The 14,360-nt window shown below is 44.8% G+C and overlaps 1 protein-coding gene across 2 annotated transcripts in view; it reads right to left on the reverse strand.

Annotated features, from left to right (window-relative positions):
- LOC133387155 (somatomedin-B and thrombospondin type-1 domain-containing protein-like) overlaps positions 1 to 8,127 on the reverse strand; it is a 30,738-nt gene extending 22,611 nt beyond the window's left edge. Inside the window, exon 1 of one of the 2 annotated variants that reach the window (XM_061631346.1) lies at positions 7,414 to 8,127. In XM_061631346.1, coding sequence (XP_061487330.1) covers positions 7,414 to 7,777 — 364 coding nt within the window. In that variant the 5' untranslated portion in view covers positions 7,778 to 8,127. The remainder of the gene's footprint in view (positions 1 to 7,413) is intronic. The other variant, XM_061631345.1, reaches the window with a different exon arrangement.
- Between the last annotated feature and the right edge of the window lie 6,233 nt (positions 8,128 to 14,360).

Raw genomic sequence — 14,360 nt, forward strand, 5'->3', positions numbered from 1 at the left:
CGTCCTTTTTAAAGGTTTGTTAACAAAATACAATCAACATGATAAATTAGACCACTCTCAGATATTAAAAATCCAATGCAAACAGAAGATTTTTATGCAAATTAGTATATGCAAATATGCAGAGCAAGTCATCGCACTTGTTGCAGTTTCAAAGGACAACATACTGCTATTCCTGAAAAATGCCACATGATGGCACCACTTAAGAATAGAGTGTTGATATATAAACAAACAATAGATAAGGGATAATGTGAGAGGCTTTTGGTACTTCTAATAAATGCATTTTGTGGAAAGGAAGAATTCTGTTTTGTCTGAATTTTCTTACATAATTGCCTTTTTTTTAAAAAAAAGACCCCATATTTTCGTTATCTACTAGTGTATGTCATTGTTTGCCTCCAAGGTTTTACCAGAAGGTATGTTGAGTACAGGGGAGAGATTGCATGGGGGGGGGGAACTGTACAAGCAAATTTTGCATTAGGGAAAATATTTATCATCCTGAGAACCTTAGCTTTTCTTTTTTGAAAAAACCAAGATTCTATCCCTTATGGCTTTAAAGAAAACAGCTGAAGTGTGCAGGCAGCATCTTGAAAAATTCTCAGAAGCGAGACAGAAGGCCAAGCAGGATTTCCAGGGGTTTGTCAACATGGCTTTAACGTCAAGAAAAACAAAAGGTCAACACAAACATTTTACAATAGACTGAGACAGGCAGGCACATGTCTATGTGATTTTCAGAAGATGACCAAGAGTTTCTGCCTCTCAAGAGGTTAACAATAGTAACAAAAACGTATATGCAATATTTATCTGTCATGGCTGGCCTTCTCCCTAATACTTCCCCCCAGCTTCATCGTTTCCCCACCCCACCCCCACCATTGGTTGCTTTGACTAGGTCTTTGTGAAGCTTTGCTGGCCAGTTTTAAGAGGCCTGTGGCAGAATCCCTCATCTCTAGTGACTCAGACATTCATTCATATTTTCACATGCAGGTTATCCTAGCATATGACCGATGGTGCACAATAACGGCTTCGCCCTCCACATGATCGCTATTATACATCTGGTTCCACCCCTTCCCTGAGCCATGACTTTCCCCCTGGCTCCAGTGGGCCATAGCTGAATGGCAGGTCAGCCATCTGAGGACCCAGATTCGATCCTCAGCATCTCCAGGGAAGGCTGGGAATACCCCCGTCTGAAATTCTGATGAGTTGCTTGCAAGCCAATGTCGACATCATTGACTTGGTCTGACTTGGTATAAGGCAGCTTTCTATGTTTTGGGTTCCTTGTGGTTAGTACTGGTTTTAAATCATTCCATTTTTGGAATTTTATTATTTTACTCTATTGTTGTTTGGTCCGTAAACTACCCTTGAATCGAGGAGCAGTTAAGAAATTGAATAAAACACAGATAAATAGTGAACAAATAATTAGAACCCGCATGGCTGAGGTCTTTGTACTAAAATATGAACTGAGACAACTAATACATAAACTAATGGCATCAGCATCTTTCCTTCTCCTCTGGCATATTGTAATATCACAACTATCATGCAACAACATTAGCATGTGACCGGTAATATAAAAGGAAGTTCCCAGTTGCCAGTATTTGGGTTCACTTGTACTGGAAAACTTCAAGATGATGTTGATGCACTCAGATTTTTGTAGTATTAAGAGAACCACTGGAGGTCACCAATTCATAGGATTGCCATAAGTCGTAATCGACTTGAAGGCACATAACAACAACAACAAATTAAGAGAACCATTAACAAATGCCTTGAGTTGTGCCACATGCTCGAAACCCTACAAATAATTTTGTGCATAGGGCTTCAATGCCATCTGCTCGCTCTTCTCAACAACTTGCAAAAACAGGATAAAACTGCATAATTTGCATAGTTTACACTTTTATACAGAGAGGTTTTTTTACAGTTCTCAATACACACCTCCCTAATTATGAAGACACACATGTCAACAGCACCCAAAAGGCCTCAATTTCCGAGAGTAACCTCCAAGAACATCAAGACTCACTGATATCTAATCTCCAACGTAAGTATGGAACTGAAACATTGTTTGCAACAATATAATACGTATCCGGAGCTTAAGTGTAAGAAACATCTAGCCAATCAGAGGTTTCAAAAGGTTATATTATAGTGAGGATGTTGCCGGACTACAACAACTCCCATCATCCTTGACTAATGCTTGCCAGGCCTGATGGGAGTTGAAGGCCACAACACCTGGAGGGCCATAGGTTCACCATCCCTCTCTTCTAGTATTTATTCTATTAATTCTGAATTATTTGCTCATGAAAAGGTTTGGGGAAGGGCCATAGCTCAATGGTAGAGCCTCAGCCTTCCATGCAGAAGGTCCCAAGTTCAATCCCCTGCATCTCTAGTTAGGGTTGAAGAAAGACTCCTGCCTGAAACCCTGAAGAGCCTCTCCCAGTCAGCACGGACAATACTGAGCTAGATGGACCAATGGTCCGACTCAGTATAAGGCAGCTTCCTGTGTACCAGGGAAGGGCCCTCTCTAGCCCTTTGCAATGTCCTTCTGTCCACTATACAGAATGGCTACAAGGAGACAAAAAACACCAGTCTGTAAATGTTGGGCAACAATGCCTGTCATGCTTTCTTTAGTTCTCTGAAAAAAGAAACCATTGTCTGTCCACAACCATAGAGTGTGCATGAATAGTACAGAAATACAATGAAATCTGGCAGGTTCTGTGAGCTGCGAGTGGGGACACATGTCACCAAGGATCACTGCTCTGTCATGTGCTGTTGAGCAAACTGCATTCAAGTGTCACAGGAGCAGCCATGGGCACTCACAAGCAGTGTCCCTTTGGAATCTCCTCCCTTGAAGTTAGCCCAAATCTTTATCATTGCTGGAAGCAACAAACCATTTTATTCAAGTGGACTCCTTGGCAGTGGTGGCTAGTGGGTCCATGTCAGTGGGGCAGTGGAATCTGCTCTGGGTTTTAGTCTGAACTTTGACATGGACCCACCAGCTGCCACTACTGCTCGGTGTACAAAGATGCGGTACAATTAGTCTTCCATTACATTCAAAGCTCTCTGATGCCACTTCCATGGCTTCCCACTGCCACCGCCAAAGTATCCTGGGAACTGTAGTTTGTTAAGCATGCTGAGAGGTGACCCCTATTCCCCTCACAGAGCTACAAATCCCAGAGTTCCTGGGAAGATGAATTGACTGTAGCTCTGTCCGGGGAATGGGGGCCTCCTAACAACTCTCAGCACCCTTAACCCACTACAGGATTCTTTGGCGGAGGGAAGTCGTGACTGTTAAAGTGGCATCATAGTGCTTTAAATGTATGGTACGGATGTGGCCCAAGCCCTTGGGAAGGGGCAGGCCACAAGTCCAATAAAACAAACGCCATCAAAACAATTTTAATCAATTCTGCTCCCATTCCCCAGGGTTCCTCCCATTCCCTAGGGTTCCTTTGCTTTACAACAGGCCTTGTGCCAAATTTCCAAGCTGCTTTAAACACACAAGTATATTCTGTTGCCATATAGGCTACTCTCAGCATACCTCACAAATGGGTGTGCATACCCTTTCCCACTATCTCCCATAAGCTTCCCATTATCAGTGCAGTCACAAACAAGGAATAAAATGGAAATGGACTGCCTTCAAGTCGATCCCGACTTACAGCTACCCTTATGAACAGGGATTTCATGGTAAGCAGTATTCAGATGGGGTTTACCATTGCCTCCCTCTGAGCCTAGTCCTCCCCAGCTGGCTAGAGCCTGCTCAGCTTGCCATAGCTACACAAGCCAGCCCCTTCCTTGTCCACAACTGCCAGCTGGGGGGCAACTGGGCTCCTTGGGACTATGCAGCTTGCCCACGGCTGCACAGGTGGCAGGGCACGTAACCCCTGAGCCACTCATTGTAGGGGTGATCTTTAGCTGACCCTTGACACCCAGGAGACACGGGCGGAGATTTGAACTCACAGACTCTGGACTCCCAGCCAGGCTCTCCTCCCCACTGTGCTATACCAGCTTGTCATAATCTTCCCCAAAACATGCTTTGAAATCATGATAACAGCAAGACACACTTTTGTCATTCGAGGCTCTTCATTCAAAATACAAAAGGACAGTTACAGCAGGAGCTTAAAGCATATTCAGGCATTAAGTCCCATCAAGCTTAATAGAACTTACTCCCAAGTATGGATGGGGGAAGAAATTCAATTCAGCTCACATTTAAAAGTGACTCATCAAATTCACACTTTCCCAAACAATACATGAACTGAAAGACAATCATCTTTTGCAAATTCTCCAAGTTTTGCAGTGCAGATCTCTAGCCAAGTAATGCAAAGAGGCATACACAAGGGAAAGTGTGTGCAAAAATGCATATAATCATGAAAATAACAACAAAACCGTATTCTATTAGAGAAAATTGCTTTGCAAAAATGTGTACGTTCGGCAAAATTGCACACAAAAAATGTATGTTAGACAAAATTCTCGCTAAAATGCTGATAAATTTTCATGAGCACTGTTTTTAGAAAAAAGTTCGCAAACTAATGTAGAAACGTGCAGGACTAAAATAAATATCGGAAAAACGGGAAACTGAGAAGCTGCTGAAGCTGCTGATTCACCATCCCTACTCTCAAGGAAGCATGCATAGGATTCCTGCCAGGATCAGGCCGCTAGAGAGTTTTCACATAAGAAGCGGCCTATACCATTTGTACATCTACCCCAATATAGTCTCCTGGCTTACAGCAGCTCTCCAGAAGCCTTTCCCATCACCTTCAACATGATCCTTTTAATTGGAAAGCCACTGATTCAAACTAGGCCCCTTTGTATGCAAACCATGTGCTCTGCCATTGAGCTATGCTCTCTTCACACCTTAAGGAGATGTTACCTTGATGCACTCAAGTCTTTGGTCCTCCTGACTTGCTAAGTACAGGTCTTGAAGAACTACCAGATGTCAGCTAAAGTTTAATTTGGACCATATCTATCCAAGAGCACAGAAAGCAATAACACTGTCCCTTGAGCAAGGGATTGGACTAGATGACCTCCCAACAATCAAACAAAAAATGCCTATGTGCATCTCCTATTGACGGCATCACAAATCACTAATTTCACTGTAGGCATCTGATGTACCCATGCGTACTCTGGCAGGAGCAGCCATTCTTGTATGGCTCCTGTCTACCCTACAGGGAAATTTACAACTGTGCACACATAGAAACAAAGGAAGCTGCCTTATACCATGTCAGACCGTTGGTCCATCTGGTTCAATATTGTATGAACATAAGAAAAGCTCTGCTGGATCAGGCCAATGGCCCATCAAGTCCAGCATCCAGTTCTCACATTGGCCAACCAGATGCCTGTGGGAAGCCCACAAGCAGAACCTGAGTCCAATAGCACTCTCCTCACCTGTGTTTCCCAGCAACTGTATTCAGACACATACTGCCTCCAACAACAGGCTGGAGGTAGAACATTGCTATTATGGCTAGTGGCCACTGATGATCTTTTCCTTCATGAATTTGGTGTTTGTGACTATCATTGCCTCCTGTAGGAACAAATTCTATAGTTTAACTATGTGCTGCGTGAAGAAGTATTTCCTTTTGTCTGTCCTGAACCTTCCAACATTCAGTTTCATTGCATGTCCCCAAGTGTTAGTGAGAAAACTATAGGGAGAAAATAGGGAGAAAACCTTTCGACTTTCCGTGCATAATTTTAGATAGTCAAGAAATCAGAAGAAGGCTAAGACTGGAGAGGGCAGCTATGAGAGAAGTAGAAAAAGTCCTCAAATGCAAAGATGTATCACTGAACACCAAAGTCAGGATCATTCAGACCATGGTTCTCCTGATCTCTATGTATGGATGTGAAAGTTGGACAGTGAAAAAGGCGGATAAGAGAACATAAACTCATTTGAAATGTGGTGCTGGAGGAGAGCTTTGCGCATACCATGGACTGCGAAAAAGACCAATAATTGGGTGTTAGAACAAATTAAACCAGAACTGTCACTAGAAGCTAAAATGATGAAACTGAGGTCATCATATATTTTGACACATAATGAGAAGACATGATTCACTAGAAAAGATAATGATGCTGGAAAAAACAGAAGGGAGCAGAAAAAGAGGAAGACCAAACAAGAGATGGATTTATTCCATAAAGTTCCTGCTGGGAAGAAGGGCGGGATATAAATCAGCTAATAAATACATAAATAAATAAAATAAAGGAAGCCACAGAGCTGAACAGGGTGGTTCACGACAGATGCTCTTGGAGGTCACTGATTCATAGGGTTGCCGTAAGTCGTACTCGACTTGAAGGCACATAACAACAAATGCTGTCTACCTACACTGACTGGCAGTGGCTCTCCAGGACTGGGATCTCTCAGTCCTCCCTGTGAATGCCAGGGATTGAACCCGAGACCTTGTGCATGCAAAGCACATGCTCTATCACTGAACCACAGCCCTTTGAGGTTAGCGACTGAGTAGCCACAAAAACTATATGCCGCTAACACTTCTCTCAGGCTGCAATCCTAAAAGAAATACCTACTTGTTTGAGCAGAACTCCCATTGAGCTTTGTGGCACTTACTTCCAAGTAGCACATGTTTAAGACCACATGGCACTGCTACAATCCTAGGCATGCTGCCTTAAGAGTAAGACCCACAGAAATCAGAGGGCATACGTAAAGATGAATAAGAGCAGACTGTCAATAGTTTCCTGTGCCCTTTGGTGCTCTCAGGTCAGGGATGGGGAACCTGCAGCCCTTCAAAAGTTGTTGGAATGCCATCCGCCTCAGTCAGCATGAAGGGGTGATAAGAGCTGGAGCCCAGCGGCATCTGAAAAGCCCCAAGTTCCCCATCCCTGCAATAAGCTAAGAAGCTTTCGCAGAGGCACCTCAAAGCATACAGATTGTCTGCATTTCCATCCTGGGACCTGCTACGGAAAGGCAGGTAACACATTGATTAATGATAACATACCCACATGTATTTTAATCTGTTTTTACCCTGTTGTACACCGCCCTGAGAGCTTGTTGCTATAGGGCGGTCTAAAAATGTAATTAAATAAATAAATAAATAATGATTTGAGTTTCATTCCTATTTCTCTTTCGAGGTGAGCTCTGGAAGTTCGAACCAGTTACCTGGGGAGATGATGGGCTCTCCAACACTGGAGGCCTTCAAGAGGCAGCTGGACAGCCACCTGTCAGGTATGCTTTAAGTTGGATTCCTGCACCGAGCTGGACTCGATAGCCTTAAAAGCCCCTTTCAACTCTACCATTCTATGATGTAAACGCTGCTCTTTCTACACGGGTGCTGCCATTTGGCTTAACTCAAGGGGGGGCACCTGTCATCATCAGCCCATCAGCCATGCCCAAAGGTGACAGATGATGGGAGCTGCAGTCTTAATGTCTGGAGATCCATAGAGGTTCCCATCCAACTTCAGGTGTGCCCTTCCCCCCCCCGTTGCCTCACGCACCTGGGCAAACCTGCCGGTAATCATGGCAGCAATCCAAGGTGTAAGGACACGCCTGGTCGCAGTAGCAGGGCCCGTGGGATCCGTCCGGTCTCCAGCCCATGCTCACACACGCCCCGCTTCTGCCCGCGCAACACCGGCCCAGTTGAGCACAGCCGCTCTCCGCCGCGCCCGACGTGGCCAAGAGGCAAAGCAGCCCCAGAGGCAGCGCCCAGGCGGGACGCGCCGGCATGATTCTTCTTCCTCGCGATTTACAACAAAAAGCAAAAAAAGCAGGTGAGCTGGAAGCCGGGCAGCGCCTAGCACGCCGCCGGCTCACGATTCGCCGCCTTGGAAACGAACACGCCACTGCGCTGGATCTATTCATCCACCTCCAGAGCTGATGCGCTGCCGTATAGTGAGAGGGCACGCAGAGCTAGATTGTCCGGTTCGGCCCAAAAAACCAGGCGACAATCCCCACTCGCCGCGGACTGTCCAAAAGACCAGCGTGGGTCGGGTAGGGCGGAGCGGCAGATATTGCTGTGCTGATCCGCCGCTCCCGGTATTCGGGTGCCCAAACTGGGCAGTGCCTTCCTGGGTAGAGGTAGAGTGCTCCTTGCTGAACACCCGGCCCGCACATGAAAGTTTCTGCAAGCGGATCTGAAACTGGAGCCCCGGGTGGCCTTTTCTAGCCCTTAACCAGCGATCAAAGCGCGGCGAGCCCCACCCCAAGCAGCGTGCGCTGGTTCCCTGCCCACGCTGACCTTCACCCCGCCTGCGGTGATTAGAATCCGCTCGGGCGGCAATTAAAGGAACAAGACGCTGCTTAGCTGTAAGTTAAGGCAAGGGACGTGCAGGCAACTGACTCACTCACTCCCGGTCGTGTTTACTCGGAAGCAAGTAAGCCCGAAGCCTAACGGCACTGAAAGAGATTTGTCTTTCGCCCTTCCCTGGGGATCTTTCCACAGGATCTGGGTTGTTTTTGGTTTGTTTTGAGGGAGTAAACGCGCATTTGCTGGGGAATGTTCATTTCCATTTGTGCATGGAAGAGCTGTGAGCTGGAGTAGCTTCTTTTCATGTTTCATTTAGCCATGCATTCACTGGATGGCCTTAGGTGAGCTAGTATTCTCACTGTTCCTCCCTCCACCAGCTACAGTTTGGGGGTACTACTGCTTGCCTACCTTACAGGGTTGTTGTAGAAATTTCTGAGATAATTTGAAATGTTTTGAGCACTTTAAGGAAAGCTTTATATAGTTGCTTCTGCTGAAGTCCTGCATGCATGTGCTTTGGATGAACCCTCTTGCAAACAGCAGGATTTACTACTGAGAAAACAGACACAGAATGAGACTGCATATATTATCTCTTCCATTTCTCCTGCATATGGTATGTAGATCTACCAAAATGACACGTTGACAGGGTAGCAGAAACCAAAGCATGGTTAGGATGTTGGACTATGACCTGAAAGACCAGCATTTGAATCCCCACTCAACCATGAAGCTCCCTGGAAGACCATGGGCCAGTTGCTGTCTCTCAGTGTAACTTTCCTCACAGGGTTGTTGTGAGGATAAAATGGGGAGGGGAAAACCATGTACACCACCATCAGCTCAGTAGCGGCACTGGAAAAAAAATTGGGGTGGTGGAAGGGGAAAAGTATATTTCTAGGTAGGCAAAATATACTACGTGGGGGAGTGAGCTCCTTGTTTGGGGGGCACTTGCCCCCCCTCTGGTGTTGCCCCCCTCTTGGTGCTGCCCCTGCTTGAGCCCCCTGGAGGAAAGGTGGAGTATAAATATAAGAAATAAATAAATCTGCCAGTATCTTAGAGCCATCATACAAACCTCTGCAGTGTGGTCACACTCTAAATTCTATGTCCAGTTCTGATCACTGTATCTCAAAAAGGATACAGAGAGCTGGGAAAGATCCTGAAAATGGCAGGCAAAATGATCAGGGGGTTGGAGCAACACTTCTGTGAGGAACGCTCACAACCTTGAGGATTCTTACATTTGTTTGTTTTTTTCCAAACAAAGGTGCCGAAGAGAAAACAGTAGCGGTTTCTGCAGTTATCCAGGGATGGATAGAGAGAAGTGTTTCCTCCCTTTCTTGTAATGCTAGCATTCAGGATCATCCAATTAAGCTGCTAGCAAGATATTCAGGACAGGCAAAAGGAACTAAGCAGGGATATAAGGATATAAGAACCTGCCTTTTGCTGAGTCAGTCCTAACTAAGTCTGTGTTCAATTGCTCAGTCTTCCAGGAAACGCAGTACCAGTTCTGTTTGCCAAGAGGGATAAGAACAGCTACTGAAGTGGCCTTGATTCAACGGAACTGTGCCTGTTTGCCGAGACCACACCAAGCACACACAGGACACTTTATCTGCTCCTTTGGCATACAGTCTTTACTGCCAGCTGCTCGGAGTGTAATTAAGAAAGCTGTGCAGTGGTGGAACTAACAGTGACCCAGTTCCCAGAGACTCTCCCTCTGTCTTCTTTTGTTAAATGGGTGGGCAGGAAGATCCTGGAAGCTGGGGATTGATGGTCACAAAGGAACACTTATTCTCACTTTCACTGCTGGCTGGAATTTGGGACTGCTAATTGCTCTCGCTGGCCAGCAGCAGCATTACACTCTTTTTCTGTCTGCTACAAGCCAAGCACTCCTGCTCAGAGAATCTTAGGGACATCCTATATAACTCATTAGAACAGAACTGGGCAACTCTTGCAGATGCCAGCCAGCAGGCACATTGGAAACACAGTCTCCCCTCCAAAAAACAACACCTCACAAGCAATTTTCATATTTAATTGTTGTTATGTGCCTTCAAGTCGATTACGACTTATGGCGACCCTATGAATCAGCGACCTCCAAGAGCATCTGTCATGCACCACCCTGTTCAGATCTTGTAAGTTCAGGTCTGTGTCTTCCTTTATGGAATCAATCCATCTCTTGTTTGAATTACATGTGATAAAAATGTCCATAATAATGACATTTCACACATCTGCTGTCTGTCTTCTTTTTTTCTGAATCACTTTGCTGGCACGGGCCAGAAAGGTACTGCTGGCCAGCTGAGATGGTGGGGAAGTTAATGGTCTGTGTTCGGGCGAACTTTACCCGTGAAAGAACCCTCGCCCCCAAGACTGCATAATAAAAGAATATCATGGCTTTCCCCTGTTTTAAGGGAGCCATCAACGTCTTCCTGACATCATCAGCCACTATATTAATCCCCATTCTCATCTAAGATCTATTTGCAACAACAATAAAAACTCTCGCCCCTACCCGTGCACCTGGCATGTTTTTGTACGCATTTCATGTTTCTATATGAATGCTTACCATTTGAGTCTGCAGCTCAAAAGCTAATGTTGTATACTGCTTCAGAGGGCTAATCTGCTTCAGAGGGCTAATCTAGGTCTATGGAGACCCAAATTCAAATTCCTGCTCAGGCAAAGAGCTTGCTAGGTTACCATACCTCACAACATACCATACCTTAACATACCTCACAAGGTTGTTGTGGGGACACAACAGGTAAGGTGAGACTCATACAAGCCACCCTGGACTCTTTGGAGGAAAGGTTGGATTAAAATATAATCATAATTAAGAAACATAGCTTAAGGGATGGGGTACAGCTGAATAGGGTTGGTGCAGGTGGGATTGGCATGAGGATGAACTAACTGACAGAGACAAGAGTCCCAAGGGAAAGAAAATGGGATAAAATGAGATGGGAAAGGAGTGGGCAGAGATCTTCAACCTTGGATCCCCACATCAGCTGATAGGTGAGAGGTTCCATCCTGCTTGGTTCAGGTGCAGCCAAACCCTGCAAAAAGCAGGACTGAATTCCCCACACATCATCTGATGTGCAGGGAGTTCAATCTGCTGGGTCACTATCTTCCCCCCACCCCTGAGGGCCAACGTTGGATCACTCATCTGTCAAAGTTGACCCGCAGGAGTGGGTGGGGGCCCAAATGCTTCCATACCCCCGTTGTAGCCCAACAACGTACCCAGGAGGGGCAACAGTAAAGAAGGGTGTTATGGCCACATTTCTCTTCTGAGCATTTTTCTAATCGGCATATAATTTGAACCAGAGGCGTTGCTAGGTCCTTAAAAGATTTGAGGCACAGTCCTGTAGCACAATTTTGCATATGCTAATTTATACGTATACATGCAATCATATAAATTAGCATCAAAATATTGAGTTTATCCTTCCATAATTATGGTATGATTACATCCCTCCACTCCACAGCTTAGCACAGATAGCAGAAACAGGAAGTTTCTATACCAGTTGTTTATTAGAAGAACTAGTATTATTATTATTACTTTGCTGTTGTTGTTATGTGCCTTCAAGTCAATTTTGACTTATGGTGACCCTATGAATCGGCAACCTCCAGTAACATCTGTTGTAAACCACCCTATTCAGATCTTGTAAGGTCAGGTCTGTGGCTTCCTTTATAGAATCAAGCCATCTCTTGTTTGGCCTTCCTCTTTTTCTACCCCCTTCTGTTTTTCCCAGCATTATTGTCTTTTCTAGTGAATCATGTCTTCTCATTACGTGTCCAAAGTATGATAACCTCAGTTTCATCATTTTAACTTCTAGTGATCGTTCTGGTTTAGTTTGATCTAATGCCCAATTATTTGTCTTTTTTGCAGCCCATGGTATGTGCAAAGCTCTCCCCCAACACCACATTTCAACTGAGTTGATTTTTCTCTTATCCACTTTTTTCACTGTCTGTTTATTATTTCTATTATTATTTAATTTATATACTGCTTACATGCCTAAATGGCTTCTAAATGGCTTACAACTCAATTACAAAATCCATACATAATTTAAATAATTAAATAATTAAAACAACTCCATCAAACCATTGAAACATCCACAATTAAAATGTACAATTTATTATTATTATTAGTAGTAGTAGTAGTAGTAGTAGTAGTAGTAGTAAAGCAAAACCAGTCTTCACCTAAAGTTTCTCCTTCTCTTCCTCCTCTTTGACCTCGAGTCACCCTCACCTGACCATCAGTTTTGCATATGCTCTTGTGGAAAAAACTACTTTTTAAATTAACATATTGGGCTGGAATCGTATGCACACTTACCTGGGAGCGGGCAAGAAGGATTGTGCTGACTATTTGAAGGTGATGACTGAGATGATGTTGTCTGTATGCTGCCTAAGCTTTCTGTGGCTGCACAGGGATGTTGTTTAATTGTTTTGTTTTTATAGCAGGATATATTTGGTTTCGTTCTTTTGTTTTTAATGTTGTAAGTCACTTGGAGACCTGCAGATATCAACCAACTAATAAATCTAAACAACAACAACAATAAATATTCTTGCTCCCAACTGAAAAGAAGCCTAACAGTGCAGTCCTATGCCTGCTTACACAGATGTAGGTCTCAATGTGTCAAGTGGGGGTTACTCCTGTGTTTAGGATTGCACCCTAAATAAATGTGACTGAATTTATTCATATTCATCCCTTGCACTTTCTTTTTGCTGTCCTTCCCCTCTACTACATCTCTCTGTTATATTCCCCCGTTTTGTAAATTGCACACTCCATGGGGCAGGGATCTTTTTTCTTGCTTATGTTATGCTCTAGCTCAACCTTTCCCAACCTTTGGTCCCCAGAGGTTGCTGGACTACAATTCCCATCATTCCTGACCATTGGCCATACTAACTGGGGCTGATGGGAATTGCAGTCCAACATCTGAGGACCCAAAGTTTGGGAAAGGCTGCTTCTAGCTACAGTGCCATGTGCCTTGATGGCATAATGAATACATTAATAATGTTCTGAATATCACCAAACCTTTAGCGTCAGAGCATTCATCATTCATCAGCACCATAACTTCTTTCGCTTTCCCAGCATATTTATCTAACAGTAGCAAACAATTCCTGTTTCTGCCAACAGCGTTTGATTCTTCTCACAGCACCTGTCCCTTCAAGGACTGTTGACACATTCTTTGGATGTAGGGGAAAAAATAGCCTCCATAATTATTAGGGGGAAAAGAGGGAGAATGACAAAGTTTAGATTGTATGTCTTAAGCACAAATATTCAGTTTTGTAGCTGTGCAAATTAATATTACTCATTTGTTAAACAGGTGGCACGGAAACATGAGCCAAAGGAGGTGAAATAGTCCAGCCTTGTTCTCTCTTCAGCATCCTTTTCACTCAGCTAATTATGTGTTCACTTCACTGACCCAACAGAAAGGCAAATTACTGAAGGAGCCTCTGCCTAACTGCGTATTAAAATGCTCCATTTGTCAAGTTCCTTGACTGGCTCTTCCTCCCAAATCCTTTTTTTCTTGAGGGGGGAGGAGCCTCCCCTGAGAGGCAGAAAGTATCCTGGTCCCAAGCTGTGTAGGGCTTTGTACACCAAAACTAGAACCTTGAACTTGGCCTAGTAGCAAATGGGCAGCCAGTGCAATTCTTTCAGCAGTGGGGTAACATGTTGGCAATACCCTGCTCCAGTGAGCAGTCTCACCACCGCATTTTGCACCAGCTGCAGCTTCCGTACCAAACTCAAGGGCAGCCCCGCATACAGCGCATTACAGTAATCCAGCCTGGAGGTTACCAGTGTGTGGACAACAGTGGTCAGGCTATCCCAGTCCAGAAACTGCCACAGCTGTCTCACCAGCCGAAGCTGGTAAAAGGGACTCCTAGCCACGGAGGTCACCTGGGCCTCTAGCAACAAAGATGGATCCAGGAGCACCCCCAGACTACGGACCTGCTCTTTCAGAGGGAGTACGACCGCATCCAAAGCAGGCAACTGACCAATTATCTGAACTTGGGAATAACCAATCCACAGGGCTTCTGTCTTGCTAGGATTCAGACTCAGTTTACTGGCCATCATCCAGCCCACCACCAAGTCCAGGCACCGGTCCAGGGCTTGCACAGCCTCTCTTGATTCAGATGTTACAGAGAGATAGAGCTGGGTATCGTCAGCATACTGCTGACACCTTGCCCCAAAGCTCCTGATGGGAAGGATCGGTGCCATAAGTCTAA

Source organism: Rhineura floridana, chromosome 6, assembly GCF_030035675.1.
Source record: "Rhineura floridana isolate rRhiFlo1 chromosome 6, rRhiFlo1.hap2, whole genome shotgun sequence".
Classification (NCBI taxonomy): Eukaryota; Metazoa; Chordata; class Lepidosauria; order Squamata; family Rhineuridae; genus Rhineura; species Rhineura floridana.